General features: G+C 43.0%; 2 protein-coding genes across 5 annotated transcripts; one reads left to right on the top strand and one right to left on the bottom strand.

Moving 5' to 3' along the window:
• Positions 1–766: 766 nt before the first annotated feature.
• On the top strand, positions 767–9,599 carry coq6 (coenzyme Q6 monooxygenase). Of its 4 annotated transcripts, XM_070920263.1 has the most exons (12): positions 767–1,081; positions 1,419–1,553; positions 3,037–3,095; positions 4,955–5,081; positions 6,279–6,409; positions 6,504–6,611; positions 6,938–7,000; positions 7,100–7,207; positions 7,854–8,056; positions 8,239–8,354; positions 8,703–8,869; positions 9,435–9,571. In XM_070920263.1, exons 1-12 carry the CDS (start codon positions 880–882, stop codon positions 9,462–9,464), a joined length of 1,449 nt encoding a protein of 482 aa, XP_070776364.1. In that variant the 5' UTR covers positions 767–879; the 3' UTR covers positions 9,465–9,571. The 4 variants fall into 4 exon arrangements, with proteins under 4 accessions (XP_070776364.1, XP_070776365.1, XP_070776366.1 ...); XM_070920264.1 differs by lacking the exon at positions 8,703–8,869 and having other exon boundaries at positions 9,435–9,599; XM_070920265.1 differs by lacking the exon at positions 7,100–7,207.
• A 1,660-nt stretch (positions 9,600–11,259) lies between these two features.
• entpd5a (ectonucleoside triphosphate diphosphohydrolase 5a) lies at positions 11,260–16,892 on the bottom strand. Its single transcript, XM_070920045.1, has 13 exons — positions 16,448–16,892; positions 15,970–16,049; positions 15,519–15,662; positions 15,039–15,114; positions 14,459–14,494; positions 13,993–14,081; positions 13,821–13,900; positions 13,642–13,703; positions 13,448–13,549; positions 12,616–12,759; positions 12,455–12,511; positions 11,506–11,621; positions 11,260–11,343 (listed from the first exon to the last, which is right to left on the bottom strand). The coding sequence occupies exons 1-13, from the start codon at positions 16,890–16,892 to the stop codon at positions 11,260–11,262; spliced, it is 1,515 nt and encodes a 504-aa protein (XP_070776146.1).
• Between the last annotated feature and the right edge of the window lie 656 nt (positions 16,893–17,548).

Genomic DNA, 17,548 nt, shown 5'->3' with positions numbered 1-17,548 from the left:
TGCTGTTTTTCTCAATTTTAAATCATTATAAATAAAATATCTTTTTTAGATTGCATTCTGGGAGATTGTAATGGACATTTGCCATTCAATTCTGACATTTTACAACGATATTCGTAAAGGATGAATAAATTAATGGAGACAAAATATGTAATTATTCACCATCAATAATATAAATCGTTACTTACTTTAAAAAAAAAAATCAAACTTGCTGACATCTCCACCTCGAGCCTGTGTATACGGGTTACCATGGCAACCAGACCTCTACGCTCTCGACATACTGTGTAAAGTCGATTTAGGGACTACTAGCTATTTAGCTTCAGCTAAGTTCAGTTTCTATACGTATTTACTTTTATACTCTATTTTCTGCCACTTAAAAGCAAAGGGAAAGTAATAATGAGCCGCAAACCTGGTAAAAGACGAGTTTTAGGAAGTGTTTCTTGGCGTCGAAGCGTCTTCCGAACTCGGAGGTTAAGTTACATCCCCGCTGGCAAGATATACTACCGCTTATTCGGTAAGATAATGAAGTCTGTTGTTGACATTAAGTTGACGGAGTCTTTGTATTTCACCTAAGACGAAGCAAGTTTCTCTTACTTACACAGTTTTGGTAGCATTAGCACCGTTTGTGGACAGAAGCAGCAACGCCAGCCGCGCCTGACGTCTTCTGTGATTGGACGCGAAACCGGAAGTACGTCCTCTGGAGCGCTTGTCAACACAACATGGCTGGATTACAGAAGGGACCCAACTGCTGTTATTAGGACACATTCAAGGGGAAACGGTTGTATGGTTGTCATATGAAAGTATCCAGACTTCAAATTTGGACTGGTTTCTCCTGTTAAATGCGGAGCTTGTCCCATACGAAGACAGAGTGAAGACAGAATCATGTATAAACTCACAAAGGCGACGCTGACCTTAAACGGTCTTGGCCGGTGTTTTATTGCAGAAAGGTATTTATCTGCTATAAAAATCATTAGCCGAGGATTAGTGTGTGCAGAACACGGGGACGAGTCTGGCAAGAATGAGGTTTATGATGTTATTATATCCGGCGGAGGAATGGTTGGATCTGCAATGGCATGTTCCCTAGGTGAGTGTGACTTCATCTGTTATTAACCAGTCAAATCTAAAATAAAAAGTAGTGCTATCAGAAGCTGTCCCCATTCACCCAAACATGCGTCTCTTTAGATCAACCCATATAAACCTGTGATGATTACTCTATTTAATCTATTAAAATATAAACTCTGAGATGTTATGCAATGGGGAAAAAAACATGTAGAGTCAAATTTGATGATACCAGACATGCCTAAACACTCACAGCTCCAGCACACGATTTGAACAATACATGCTACTGTAGTAACGCTGCTGAGACTCAATCTCATATATATGCTGTCTTTTTTATATCACATTTGTATGATATTTGACAGGCATGGATCCCAACTTGGTGGGTAAGAAGATTCTCCTGCTTGAAGCGGGCAACAAGAAAGTGATGGACAAGGTCCCAGAAGCCTACAGCACCAGAGTCAGCTCCATCAGTCCGGGCTCTGCCACCCTCCTCAGCGGTACAGTATACACTGTCACTGTCAGGCTCTTGTTGATAGGTTTTATATGTTTAAAGGGCACAGACAGAGAAGAAATCAAAAAGTTATTTCTGTGGTGATTAGCTTCCTTCCTGTGAGACGCTTCTGGTGCTAGGCTATTAAATGGCTCCCTCAAGGTAAGCCAGGGATCAGACACTGTCCAGTCACCCGGGCTTAGCAGGGATCATATCTGACCTTAATTGTTCCTCATGTGATGCGTCACCTGGGATGTTTCCTGACACTACTTTTTTTGCTTACTTACGTTAACAAGTTTTTCTACTGCCCAACCTGTAGTTAAAAGTATCTCTCTCTCAAGGTTAGAGATTTTGTCAGCCAGAGAAAGGGATAGTCTTGGATTTCAGGCCTTGTAAATTTAGCTGGACTTGATGGACTCAGGTCTAGAATCCATTAAAAATAGCTGAACATGGCCATCAGTCCAGACCTGAGCTTTCAGGCTTTACCTGTATGTGTTACCACATGAAACCACTGTTTTACTTCTCACCAATGAACCAGATGATGGTTTACAAAGAAAGTAACAGACTGATTTTGTGTCATTGCACTTTCCAAGTGTTTGGCAAAGTCTGCATTTTCTCACAGTGAACACAGTTTAAAATGTCTCCAAAAGGATTCATTCATTTTCATTTGAGGTAGTCAAAACAGATTAGGAATTACTTAGACAATAATCATTTGGCTAAATGACCGATTGTTGTGCACATCTAAATTTATCCTTATTGAGGTCTTAAAATAACATCAAGTACAGTATGTAGTCAACTAAAGCAGGTCAGTGATAAGAGCATGGACAACAACATTACCTCCCCAGTAGATCTCATATTCCAATGTACCTTGATAATAATTTGAAAATAATTTCTGCGCAGATGCCAGTGAGAGACTTCGCTTAACATCTCAACCTCCTTCACTGTGCTCTCTTGCAGTATTTCTGTATCATTTATTGACTTTAAAGTTAAACCCTTTATCTGATCAGAGACATTATCTGAATTTGACACTTGAAATGTTAATAGAGTATTTGAAAGGAATGCACTCTCACACTCCCACTGGCATCTGCGCAAAAAGTAAAAGGTAAGAACTTGAGCTTAGGGAACTCACTCACTTGGCAGACAAATTTACCACAAGCTTGTGTCCTCCTTTAAAGATTTACACAGTTTTTTTTTAATGGATGGGCTTTAACTCATCCTCAGCTCAGCAGAGGAAAACAAATCCATGTTACCAGATACTAGTTGGTCCCAGTGCTGCTAAAATCTGCCCAGTTCACCTCAGACTTGACCCTGATCACAAAGACCAGGTGGACCAATTTCCTTCTATGCTGTACATTATACAAACATCTTTTGTTAAAATTCAACCAATTCATGTTTTGACTTTCAGAGTAAGATTACGATTATTTGTAATACATTGTTGCATTAAATTAGTATTGTAATGTGTGTTTTGAAACGTGTTTGTGTTCGCACAGGTATTGGAGCATGGGAACACATCACAAAGATGAGGTGCAAGCCCTATAAAAAGATGCAGGTACGTTGATCTTCAGCTCACTATTACATTCTATATTCTCTTCAAAATCTGTGCAACACAAGGGTACAGTAACTACAATTGTACCGCTATGTCAAAAATTCAGAAAAGTATCATTTCGAGACAAACAAAAATAACCTAGAGCCTGCTGCAGTGCTGAGCTGCTCCCAGAATCCCTCTGTTACACAACTTCTTAGTTTTTCTTCATATGTCCTCCAGACTTTCTAATTTACAGCCATACTGTATGTATTTCTATCATCCATCAATCATAGCACCATACAATTTGCGGGGAGAAAAATCTGTGACACTCAGCCTCTACTCAGTCATTCAGCTTAATGAACAAGCAACACAATACTGCATCATATAATCATGTGTATGGTATGTAATTGTTCACATTAAAATGACTAACAGTTGTTTCATGACATGACATAACATGCATTTTGTTCATTCCTTCGTGCAATTTATGCCTCTTCAGTAGCTCTGCAGGATCTGTGGCACAGGGAATGCCAAAGAACACAAGGTATATTTAAAAAAAAAAAAAAGGCCACCTCCTGGCTCATTCAAAGTACGGAAGGCTCTCTGACCACGCAAGTTGTATTTATTAAAGCCGTGTTTTCTATGAAGAGTAAATCATTTTGACGTTTTCAAATTGGTACTCATTCCCCACGTCTTATAATTATGAAGATTCATGCGAACAACGGGAAGAAGATGAAAGATTAGGAGAGTGGTTGTTTGCTGCAGAGTGAACCCGCTTTACGGCTGCGGATGCAGGCTCAGGCCCTCTTGTAAGATGTGGTCGGCGTGTACCAAACACTCGACCGCAGGGTTTCTCTCTGGGCCTAAGATGTCATCATGCAGTGCCTTACAGTGATTATGGTAGTGTACCTCTCCCATTATACCTTCACTCTGCTACCGCTGTTTTGGCTTGTTTGTCCATTGAATCTCAGTCATATACATCTCCAGCCATAGCACTGGAAAGTATGTACTGCAGGTCAGCTCTAAATAACATTCTTTCCACGTAATAAAATGCTCTTCTACCTTAAATGTCTAGTAAGCATTGAGGGTTTAGATTTGAAACAGAAGGCAAACGTCATTTTGCCCACATTTCTCTCTATAAAGTTGCGAGGAAGTGCATTGTTTAAATCTTGCACTGAAAGTATGTAGTAGCTGTTTCTACCCCGAAGCTGCATTATTTCACCCCGCATTAAACAAACCCAAAACAATTTTTGGGCTGGTCTCAGTAAATCTTTCTGCCCAACCACTTATCACAAGTTGCAAACCCACTGCCATTAGTGGTTTTCTGTAGGGTATATCCCCCTACTTTATGGCAAGTTGGAAAAAAGTAGTACAGCAGCATATTACTGCAGAATGATGGGTTCTGTCACCATAGTTACAAGCCAGGAGAGGATTAACCTTGTACAAACACTTTTCACCCCCCCATGTTTAACTCAAACGGTGCTTTCAGGGCTGGAATTACCGTAACCTAAAACGATATCTCATTCTGCCACTTTTGGGTTGCGGATAAATATTGACTTTCTCTTTATGTTCACAAACATGTCATTTGTTATTTGTGTTTCCATGAAAATGTTTGCAAAAAAAAATCCACATCACAAAATGTCATTTGGTCCTCCACCTCAGAGGGTCCATTAAGCTGGTGTCAGCCGTCCAGCCAGAGGGGTGTTGGTGACCCTCATCGCTCTGTTTTGGATGTATGTCGGCTTTGCCAACCTCCGACAGCAGCTAACAACTTTGATGTGTTCAGCTCAATGAAGCGGCACTTCTCTGCTCAGCTATATATAGGGAGAGGGGATGCATTTAACCATAGACTCGTAGACCACAGACATAACGGGTCTCTCATTTAGGTTTGGGATGCCTGCTCTGATGCCCTGATCACATTCGATAAGGAGAACCTGCTGGACGAGATGGCATACATCGTGGAGAACGACATCGTTGTGGCTGCGCTCACTAAGCGGCTGGACAGCCTGTCCGGTAAGCACAGCATTTATGATTAAAACATGAAGCCCCGTACAGTAGCAGTGCTCTGTTAATACCTCTTGATTCCTGTTCCATCTGCCTAATGGACGCTGAGTCTGGCAGCTAATGCCACCACATTTATTCCATCCTGTCCCCAGGTTTTGTTTATTTGTACTCTCTCCTGGTGACTGTTTTTAAAGACAAGTTAAGCTCTTGGAGCCGTCCATGTTTTCCCTGCAATTTCGATCAAAACCTCACATTTTGGAAACTGCAGAGCCCCGGCACCCTCTGAGGACACGTGAAGTGGTCCAGTGACCTATTTAAAGCTGCCATGTGCTCCCAAGCTTTGCCACCTCTCACTAAAGCGCTGACGGTGTATAGTGCCATACTGCTGTTGACATTAGACCAACTTTTGTGAGGTTCGCAAATAAAACTTAGCGCTGCTGTGTGCTTGACAGTTAAAGTGCCATATTTATAAACAGTTTTCAACATTTTGCACCAAACAACGGATGTGTGGTCACGGCACGTTTTTGCCTCATGTGCCTCCCATTTGTCCTCTTCTCTTCTCTCCTCTCATTTTAGCCGTGGTGTTGTTATGCTCAATGCACTACATGAAAAGTGTGCTCCATGCCAGCTGGTTTCAATGTAACCCTGCACTCCAATCACTGAAAACCCATATTTGACATTTGTGTTCACCAGTAGCCGTTCTGTGGATGGGTCCTGCTCCAAGTCGGCGTGAGCCAGCGTAGCTCGGGATCCTTTTCATGTTTGGGGTGTCCAGCTGCTGATATTTTGGGAAGAGGGGCCGTTTTAGCGCAAAATCTAACAAGCTGGCAGCATGTGCAAAGTGTGGCGTGGTGTTCTTGTAGATAAACACTATTAGTCAGTGCTGTGTGGCAGGCCAAGGCCATTAAGAAGATTGTCAAATGTGAACTTCGGCAGCTACCATGTGCCAGGGAGGAAAACCAGTGGTGTTTTATGAGGTGGTTTATAGATCTTCCACTGCTTTGGCTGCAGCCAAACCATCCTCTCGTTTTTGATGGGAAAAAAAGCAGCAAAGTACTGATTTAGTGTGATGATACATACACAGCACCCAGATTGATCCCTTTGTTGTGAGCATGTCACACCAGTTGCCATTTTAAGAACCACTGCTTTTCTTTTTTTTTCTACAGCCTTTGTAGTCACCAGTTTCATGTCCTTGTTGTTTGCCAGATAACGTGCAAGTTAAGTACAGGTCCAAGGTGGTGAAGTATGCGTGGCCCATGCCCCACCAGGCAGCAGACTCCATCCCATGGGTCCAGGTCACGTTGGCCAGCGGAGAGACAGTTCAGACCAAGCTGCTGGTCAGTTTGATTCCGTCACACAAACAGTAGCTGTTCATCTGTCCTTGTCCTTTTTTGTTTATTTATTTTTTCCTTTTTCTCATCTGTCTTGCAGATTGGTGCGGATGGACCAAACTCGATGGTGAGGCGGGAATTGGGGATACCCACAGTCAAGTGGAATTATGACCAATCTGCTGTGGTTGCTGTGCTGCACCTATCGGAGGTAAGTATCACATTCAGCACGTGCACACAGTATAATTCTTGATGCTTTATTATAATGTGCGCTATGCATCCCTCCCTGCATATTGTATTTATAATTTGCACACTCAAACATTTAAGCAAACATTATTGTATGTAACTGAGTGTTTTTATTATCATAGTAATTTTAATGTCACATCTGTCAGCATGCAGAGAACAACCGCCCAGAAGTACCCTTTATAATATCTTGTTTTTATGTGCAATATATGTAATTAAAATGTATGCCCTACAATACAATGCCGCAATATTTCAGTATCATATTTAATTCGATTTAATTTATGTGTTGGACAGCCCACGGAGAACAATGTCGCATGGCAGAGGTTCCTCCCTACAGGACCCATTGCAATGTTACCGGTAATTTATCTACAATTTTTTTTTTCTTGCAAAATATCCAAAATGTCTCTCAGATAACTATTTGATAGCGCTTCAGCGTCCATGCTCTGTGCACTGCAGCTGTCGGACACAAAGAGCTCCCTGGTGTGGTCGACCAGCCATCGGCTCGCAGAGGAGCTGCTGGAGCTGGATGAGGAGAGCTTTGTCGACGCCATCAACTCTGCCTTCGTGAGTCTTGCTCTAACCTTTAAACTGCTGATGCTGTATTTGTAGTCAGATTCCACATCTGTCAGCGAGATGTTGCAACATTTCTGTATTCGCGTGCAGTGTACTGTATGTGGCAGGGGTTCTCCACAGACTCACTCACGTGTTGGGCTGTTTTTAGAGACTCACACAAACAATATTGTCATTGTTTTGCCCAAACTTTATACAATTCTAATATTTCCCTATCCATTTTATGTTTGAAGAAACTCGTTTTTCCCAAGCTGGCTATTTTTACTGGGCCTGCTGATGGACGGGGTCACCACGGTTGAGTCACGTTCGGTTTCAGGCCTGGTTTGCTAATTAAACCTGTGGTCTCCCAGTGTCGACCATTACTGCATGGAATGTTTTTCAAACAGAGCTAATTCAACTGCATAGCCTGGCCGGCATCTTCTTTTAATTAGCCCAGCTCCCGAAGCCTTGCCAAACCAGTTAGTTAGGGAGGGGGGAAAAGAAAGTACTTTCGCTGGCCTGGAGTTCAGCTTTACTCCTATGTCTGCTAATTTCTTTGTCCACTCAAAGGGATAATGTCTGTTTTCCCTCTCTTCTGACCATTTTTCATTCTCTGTGAATATGTCTCTGTTTTCTTGCCTGTCTGTGTGTGCACTAACAGTGGAGTAATGAGAACCAGTCGGAGCTGATTGAGACGGCTGGCTCTCTGTTCCGCGGCGCCCTGTCAGCCATCATGCCGTCTGCAGGTTCACCCCGACAGCTTCCCCCAAGTGTGGCAGGGATCGGCCCAAAGACCCGGGTCATGTTTCCTCTGGGCATGGGTCATGCATCAGAGTACATTAGGCACCGGGTAGCTCTCATTGGGTAAGATAGTCATAATGAAGTCATAACTTGAAAAAGTCCCAAAAATCAGCCTGTCAAGTTGCGATTGATCTCCAACTTACTTCACATGTAAGGGAATGACACTTTGATCTTGCTCTGTGCATAAAATAGCGTTCTGTGAGTTGAACATATTTGGACAGAGAGGGATTTGTTTGTCTTTGCAGGGATGCAGCCCATCGCGTCCATCCTCTGGCGGGTCAGGGAGCCAACCTGGGCTTTGGGGATGTGGCTTGCCTCACGCAGCTCCTGAGCCAGGCGGCCTTTAACGGGAAGGATCTGGGTCAGTGAGAACTCTAAACAGACACAAGCGCTGCAACCATAGCACAGTGGTTTCCCCTAAGCTCTTTTCCATAGCCCAGCTCAAACGCATGCTGTTGATCTGAATTATAAAAAGCATCAGCTTTTCCGGTAACATTTATTTGATGTTTTTTCTGTTTATTCTGCCAAGAACTGTATGTAAGTTGCTTTTCATAAAAAATGAAATCCTGTTATGAGATATTATGTGTATTTTTTTCCTCTGTTAAATGTTCTGAAGTCAAAATAGCACCAGTATATTGACTTAATGCAGAAAACATATGACATACACAAGCTTAGACTAGTTCTTAACCCCCAGTCTTTGTTTTTGCAGGAGCGATACAGCACCTGTTAGAATATGAAACTGAACGCCAGCGACACAATCTGCCCATGATGGCTGCCATCGATCTCATGAAACGCCTTTATTCAACTAACGTTGCTCCTGTTGTCCTTCTACGCACCTTCGGTCTGCAGGCAACCAACATGCTGCCAGCACTTAAAGTAAGCTCCCTCTTTTCTAGCTTCCACCTCCAAACATATCCTCCTGTACAACCCAGTGAACCTGGCCATCACTCAGACAATATCAACCACCTGACAAGCCTAAGCTCCGCCCCCACCGTGACCCCACCCTCTGCCCTCTTTTCTGATTACACGGAGCTTTACTTTAGCGGTGTCTATAATTTCCAGGGTTCTGAACCTACTACTATGGCATCTAAGTTTAGCCCCAAATTTAGTGTTACCAAAAGTGTGTGGGTGGGGTGCAGGGCCGGCCCCGGGGCAGCGGACAGTGGTGTTGGCTTGTGTTTTCACACCCCTTTTATTACCGACCACTCATGTGAAATGGTTTTATTCCCTACTAAGTGATTCAGACCAACACAACTGTAACTGGTTGTAAAGGCATTTCACTATTTCAACGTGACATTTTTTCCATATTAAATGTTGTGAGTTCGCTGGTTTACAGGTCTTGTATCGAGATGCGCAGTGCCACGCACTTGTAACAGGCTTTTAGTGAGCATGATTCAAAGGTTAAAGAGTTTCTGAGTCGTCGTCTCTTTTGCCTCTGCAGGAGCAGATCATGGCGTTTGCGAGCAAGTGATGCATCCGTCATGCAGAGGATCTCCAGAGACTGTGAGCTTTAAAGGCTGTAAAAATTGTGAATGTAAAAAAAATAAAATAATAAAGATATATTTTACTCTTTCATGATTTTTTTTTCTTGTGTGTGTTTGGTACATTGCAGCACAACATATCAAGAGCATAAGGATTGTGGATTTTATGTTATAAACCTATTTTGCAGATCATAGACCAAGCTCTGAATTATCCAAGAAGTACATCTTTAAATTATGACATGAAGATATGTGAATGGAGGAAACAGTATGCAGACTGTGTAGTCATGGATAATGTCCTGAATCCAATGTTTGATGAAATTATTTTACGTTCAAGAAGTCTCAATTCAAAAAAATACAAATACACAAATTACATTTTTCATGTTTTATTAAAACACATGTATAGTATACACTTATTTCACTGGATTTAATAAAAACAACAATTTACATATTGTCAGTCATCAGGTTATTCATACTGATGAACATAGAGGCATTTCTGAGAGATTGTGCAGCATAAAGTTTTTGCAATGTAAAAGCAGTTCCTGTCAAAAGATTTTACTAATAAAAGTTTACATTATGTATATACAGCAGTAGTTATTGAACATGTTGAATACTGAAAAAAGACAGCAAAGGCACGGCTGAATGAGCAGTTACACAGAAAGTTCAAGAGTTAATATTGGATAATTAAAATACTCTACATTAGATAAACTTAGTTATTTAAATATTTGTACAGTTCACATGAAAATGACAAACAGAATTCAATATTACTAATGTTTCTGAGCAAACGGCAACAAATGAAGGAGTTATGGGCTTTTTACATAATTTCTGTTTACATTTTTGCTGCATCTAATGGCTGTAAATTACGTTGATGGATGAACTATCTACCCTTGATGAGAGGTTTTTCTGTTGCTAGTCTAAAATACAGTTCAGACCTGGGGCCCCTGCTATTTAGCCATGCCTGATAAGGTCTTTTCCACTCTAGACAAAACAAACAATAATGGCTGAACTTTAAAAGACAGGCATTAACCTCAAACATGTAACAGCTATACAGCACAGTGTGTGAGAGGCATCTCTCCATAGCGCTCTCTTTGCCCCCCCTTCAGTCATGGTGAATATGTACAAACATCGAAGCAACTGATCATGTCTTAGCTACAATATTTGCAATTAAAGTGTTATGTGCAAAGTTGAAGAAAAGAAGCTGTATGGTTGTCAAATGCTCTATTTCCAATGATGTCTAACTTGTCTAAGGCTGGGCTAAAATGAATTAGGGTCCTGTAAAACTTAACTGCTAGAATAAAAAGGAGAGGATTTACAAGCATTTGGAAAGACAACTATGGCTGCACTTCCAGCCACTAGTCTGTAAATAAATTCCACTGTACTGCACAGCGCACACCAGGACCACAGTGAGCACCAAAATACCATGACTGGTTGTATTGCTTCAAAACTACCCTCTACACAAGTAGGTGAGAAAGACATTTCAGATCAGACACCCATAAGGAATCAAAAATGTAAACGTTTTTTTTTTTTTAAAAGTCAGCCCACCAGTTGTGAGCTCAAAATACAGTAGAAATAGCTGGCCTTATAAAAAATATAGTGATTTCTTTTTTCAACAGTTCTCGAAGTGTTCGCAGGGTGCCGAGGTTGAGGAAAAGAAGGGGAGGGGGGGTGCGGTGGGACCGTGGTGCGTCTGTGAGGGGACGGGCTGATCCGAGGGTGGATGGAGGAAGGGAAGCCCCACAGTGACAGACTGTCCCTCTCAGTGCCGGCTGCAGAGACACCGAGCTGTCCTTAGTGGATGTCGAGGTTTCTGAAGTAGTCAAAGGTTGCCCCCAGGGCCCAGCTCGTCTCCACGTTGTTCACCTTCTTGGCTAGCTGTTGAACCAAGAGACATCAGGGTCAACGTTAAGACCACAAAGAAACACGCACATTTGCTGCACCTACTGTCATACTGATTTAAAAAACATAATGTTTTTGTGTACAGACAGAATATGAAGGTTTTCGCTGTCCACAGCAACCTGGCTCTGATTTGCTCACCTGCAGCACAGTGCTGTCCTTGAAGCCAAAGCCCTCCTTTAGCAGACAAGTGATATATGTCATATCCATGCAGAGGAAGGGGCTGATAGCACGGTATTTGGTCATTTTGTTGCACACTGCAAACACAAAAGGCCACAGCTTTCAGACATGGCATTAACACAGATTTCACATACTACTGACAAAAAAAAGCATTTGACACACGGAGACACCTTGCAGCATCATATAATGGAGTCACGTTCCATGTATGAACAAAAAATAACAAACACCTTTTCTAACCCCTGTGCTACATGATTAAAAGGTGACCTTTCTGTTTTGTTTGGCTGAATAAACAGGGAGGTGCGAGGGGAAGGGCTGAGGGTCAGCACAAGGCTGCGGGTGGGTGGCGGTGTTAAACAGCCCAGGACACAGTTTGTGTGTTTCAGTATGTGTCAGCCCCCAGGTGGTGTGTGGCTGTCAGGTGCCCTCCTGCCTGCGCCAGAGAGACATCTTCAGCTCAGCTGCCAGCCCGGCCTGAGCCAGACTTGTTCCTCGAGACCATGTGACTGTTCTCACAGCACAAACAGCCTTGCATAACACACCAACTCGTTCCGACTTGCTATAAATCTCGTTCTACATGGACATTAAGTGTCACACACTCGAGCTGATGAGCATACTACAACAATTTAAAGTGATCTTAACATATATTTACTCTATAATAAACTACGTTTGTCTTATAATCCATCTCCATAACACATTTTAGGAAATAATTGGGTACATTTTATTGTTGTAATAAATTCAGGATAAGCTGTCAATTTGTTTGGGCACAAACCAGTTTAGTGCTTCTGCTGTTTAGAGCATAGACCGTGTTGGGTGAAGTTTCAGTGGTTAGACTGATATATATATAACTTGTAAGACTGTTTCAGTTTCATACACAAGTCCAACCCTGGAGAAGATAACATGTGACTCTCACCTTCCTTGGCTCTCTTCTTAAAATCCCTGACTTCAAGCGCACCACCTCGACTGCCATCTGTGAAGAAAAAAAAGCAAACATGCAATTTGAATACCTAGATGATAATCAACATGGAAGATAATGGCACTGGAAGGTGACTCTTTTGGCCTGTGCCCACTCACCGATGAGGCCAGACTCCATAGCTCTGTCGTAGTAATAGGAGAAAGCGTAGAAGACACTGCTGCCCTTCACTTCATAGGGCTGGTGCACTATTCCTTTGATTACCTTCATCACCTCATAGTAGCACAACTTGTAGCCGGCGTAGCCTGAAGAGACAGAAAATTTGTAAATGTAGTTTTGTCAAAGAATTATTTAACCAGCATTTAAAATGAGTTAACAATGAGTTAAAGGCGCTTGGATGCAGCGATGGTTGGAATGCAGAGAGTCTGGAGCCTCAGTTTGAGGTCAGCCGGGGGTTGAAGCTAGGGGCTCACCAGATAATATACAAGGGAAGCCCCAGAAGGACAAGTTTCACACAGCCCCATGGGCATGGTTGGCTCAGTTGTGCCGGCAAAAACCATGTGCTGACAAGAGCAGCAGTTAGTGCGGCCCTGTTGGGCTGTCTATTTTTACCACATAATTGTGAGCGGTCCAGATCAAGCCACTCGTTACACAAAAAAAATAACAACTCAGGGACAAGCCCAGCATCTCTTGGCTACTTGACTGTGGTATGGGAGTGACTGCCTTATTTGTGAAGTTAACTGACAGTTTTCTTTTCATTTAAATACAAGGTTGACTGCAGTATAATTGTTCAAGAGGGAGGACAGAGAGAGAGAGCATGACAAAACATGCGTTTGGCGCCAAGGTTACAGAAACTGCAGCGGATAAATGTTCTCATGTGAGACTGTATTATACTGTACGCTATTGTGTTCCACAGTTGAGAGAGGAATGCACGGATCGCTGGATCCAAGGCACTGGGAAGGCAATCAAAACCTCAGCGTGCTTTTATCTTACCGTCTGGAATCCCGCTAACTTTGTAGGTGGTTCCTCCAAAAGTCACATCTTCTCTGAACTTTTTCGGGAGGCAGGAACTCGTGAAGACTTTCCAATCTAGACCTGGGAAAACAAAAACAAGAAACAGTTTGCCATCTCCCAATGAAAGAATGACACAGAGTGCAAACAGAAAGGTGATAAAAGATGCTAAATACCATCAGCTCCTAGTGCTCCAAGAGTTGCCAGTCGAGCCGCATACAGTCCATTTCCAAGGTAGCTATGTGATGGTGACATAAAATTACAGTCAGATTTTAGATAAATATGTATGTTTCGTGTTATGTTCTTGGGCAAAATCAAATCCATAGAGAATATAGCATCTTTGTCTGTTATTTACCTGTGTGTGTAGAGTTGATATGTGTGGTTGAAGAGGTTGAATTTGGCGATGTAACTGGTTGGAGCAGACTGAATCGTTTTCTGTTGGATAAACAACAATAACAACAACAAATGTTTAGTGGTGTATTTTTGGTAAGAACAGATTTATTTACTAAATCAAATATTTAATTCACCTTTGACTTTGGAAGGAATGTGATCTGCGTAGACCCTCCACCCAAATCCAGGATGCCCACTGTCTTCCTGGTGTTGGAGTACAAGTGACCTGTAAATAAGCTCAAAGTTAGACAGATCAGACTGGCTGAAGGAAACTTAGGAGGAGGTGCTATCCATCATCCGCTATCCATCAACAGAGCATGCTGTGTACTCTTGATTGTCAGATACATATCTTTTTATACCCTTTGGGTTTGAAGCTTAAAGTTGTTGTTTAAAATAAAATTGAAAGGTGCCATAGCTGTGTGAAAAAAACGTGACGAAATATTGCTTGTTTTTGCAAGCTGTTTTGGGGCCAGTGATTCAAGCTCATAACCTCAGACAGGAGACAAGAGTCTCTCACTGCCGGGCTTCTGTGTACACTGGAGCCTCAGATATGAGCCTCCTGACCACTAACACCACCATAGCAAAACACAAGCAATGTCTTACCTGTAAGGAAGTTCACTGTGACCCAGGCGAGGACTCCTAAAACAGCACGTGGGTGAAAATGTCTGCATTAGTAAAAGCCTGAGAGGTGATTACAACTCACTTACGCCAAATGTTCACATTTGACTGTGTTCAAGCACAAAGAATAAAAAGGGAACTGAAGATGACTTTTAGTCCAGCTCTACTTCATTAAGCTGATATTAAAGGAGCAGTAAAGAGTTGGTGTAACTAATATGCAGGACTGCAGACCAGCCCAGGTAATTACTATTGTCTTAGATGTCAAGTTATTGCGCTCATAAAATGAGGATAATGAATGGCACATACTGTATGATGAAACATGACATAGTAAGGGTGTCTTAATGAGTGATGTGGAGGATCCCACTAAATTATTGGGCGTGGGGCAGCAACTCACAGTGGCATATTTATTTGTCTCAGTGAGGTAGTAACAGACCTCTTGTAAAAAGAATTACGAGAGCAGTATTGTTTGATGCATCCTCAGTGAATGAGACAGTTAAAGCACCTGGTCAGACAATACCACTGTCGAAAATAACAAATGAATAAATAAAATGAAAATATAACGTACCTTCTTTTGCTCCATTCATGATGGAAACACTGTTGTTTGGCACAAAGAACGGGGACTCATCAAATACCTCTCGAACCTGTCAAATACATTTATCACCATTTCATTACAATAATCTACTGGATATGTGTTAAAGCAGCTCAATGATACAACACTACACCCCCAAATACTCTTCTGTTGTTAGGATACACTCGATTCAGGCTCTACAAACTGTGTCTGTTCTGTTGTAGAGTGACAGATAACTCAACCACAAGCACAGCTGGAACAGTAGCCTGGATTTAATACTTTAAATGACAAATATGGTTACTCCACACAACCCCACAACAGCTGTTTTTTGCAACATGATAGCCACCAAATGGGCAGACTTGCCGCCTTTTTTTCAGTGACACTTGTAAGCACTTAGTGGTTTCTCATCCCGCTCCTTGGCGGGACGGGTGGCGTTTGTGCCAAACTGTCTGAGGGCAGGGAGAAAACGTGCCTCACCTCCTTCAGAAGAGCATTGGCCTTGTCTTCAGGCAGCAGGCGCAGACCTGCTGTGGCCTTCAGGACCACCGGGGTCCTCCTCCAATCCTCCTCTGGCACTGTCTTCTTGGCAATCTTCAGCAACTGTCGGATGGTGTTGCCACCCTGCAGAAGAGACGGAGATCAGTTACAGGCAGCATAATCATCAGGAGGAGAGACATTTCATAATCAAACGAAGACATTTCGTCAGTGATCAAAGTCTTTAAAAAATATGTGTAAGTCATAGGTGGGTAAATAGGGCAGGCAGGAGTGGGCAGCAGTGACAGCATCAGCAGGAGGCATTTTTGTAATTGCAGTGTTTACATCACTTGAGCCCAACCCAAAGAAAATCCCAGTAATTTGCAGACAGCGAACTACTCCCTAATATACCCGATAATGAATAATAAGTGATGGAGTATACGTGCATACATACCTCCTTGGGGTTGTCCTTGTACGCAGACAGTCCAGGCTTCACTGCATGGTACATTTCATTGTCCAGAACTGGCAGCTCAACTAAAAAAAGAAGTCAATATCAGTGAACAGTTCATGAACCAGAGCGCAGCTATGATATTCTGGGAAAAAACAGAAACTCTAGTGCATGTAATTGCATACCTTTCCTTTCTCAACTCATGATATTTAGACTTCACCTACGTCCTGATTCAGTTTTAGAGGTCTGCTTCCTACACAGTTGAGTCAGACAGGCAAATTAAAAGTCCACCTCAGCTACTTTTAGAAGCTGTGTTGCCCGTGCACTGTGCCGGTGCATGTTTGTCCTTACACCACACAGTGAATGACCTAACAGCAAGCAGACAGAGTGGGAGCCAGCAGCATGTGCAAAGCCCTGCTATTGGTTCAGACTAAAGAGAGAGAGAGAGCTGGAGAGAGAGGGAAAGTAGAGACTGGGAACTTACCAGGGTCTTTCTGGATGAACTTATAGATGTGGATCCTGCTGCCTGTGCTCCCAGCATCAAACATGACCCCGTAGAAAACCCGGCTCACGTTGATAGGGGAGGAGGCTTCAAGCACCGGCTGGTAAACCTCGTGTGGGTGGTAAGGCTCAGGTGCAGGATGCACGACTTCGGGCACCGGGTGGAAAGCCTCTGGTATGGGGTGGATGACCTCAGGTACCGGGTGGAACACCTCGGGGATCTCGGGGTAGGTCGGCACGCCGGGCTGCGAGGCTTCAGGCACCGGGTTGGAGACCTCAGGGAGGAGGTTTTCCGTGTTGGCGGAGTGCTCCCGGTAGCGGTAGAAGTGGGGGACGTAGCGGTGGTGCCGGTAGTAAGTCGCCTCCGCTAAGAGGCTCCCAGCCAGAAGCCACACGGATAAAGTGAGGAGCAGGTTCGGCGTGGCCATTGTGTTCACCGCCGAGGAGAAGAGACAGCTGGAGTGGGGAAAGAAGAGAGCTGAGGAGAAGAAGGTGGATGCTGCTGGAGTTAAAGGTTGACAGGGGCCCCGAAGAGAGAGCAGTGGAGATGGAGAGAGGCAGAGTAGATGCGATGCACACTCAGGACTGTCCGGTCATCTGTTTACAGTATATAAAGACATAAGGGCTTGGCGTGGGGCCACACCGAGAGCAGCCATCCACCAATCCTGTGGCGGTCCATCCCAACTCCATCAGGAGCCCCCCCTCCTGTGAGCTGAGCTGGAGACGGACTACCTGCCTACCAACAACATTTCCTTTTTTTCTTCTTCTTCTGTTTTTTTCTTGGTAGGAGGAGGAGAATTATTTTTGGTTATGTTTTTTCCCCTCCTCATCTTTACTGGTTATTCTGGAGCCAAAAAAAATCCCCTTAGGAAAGGAGAAAGGGGTTTATAAAGAAGTCAAAATGAATGGCTCACACTGAGAAAAACCCCAAAAGAAATGGTCCTAAAATACTTTTTATGGGTGTATTTAAGACTTACATAGTAGCTTGCCTCAGAAATTCCTTCACCCTGCGACTTTCACAACTTCACAAGTGCTCAGATTTGGCTACTGCTTAAATTAAGTGTGATGTAAGTTTCTATGTGGC

This window comes from Enoplosus armatus, chromosome 15 (genome assembly GCF_043641665.1).
Source record: "Enoplosus armatus isolate fEnoArm2 chromosome 15, fEnoArm2.hap1, whole genome shotgun sequence".
Classification (NCBI taxonomy): domain Eukaryota; kingdom Metazoa; phylum Chordata; class Actinopteri; order Centrarchiformes; family Enoplosidae; genus Enoplosus; species Enoplosus armatus.
This window is presented reverse-complemented; position numbering and strand designations above follow the sequence as displayed.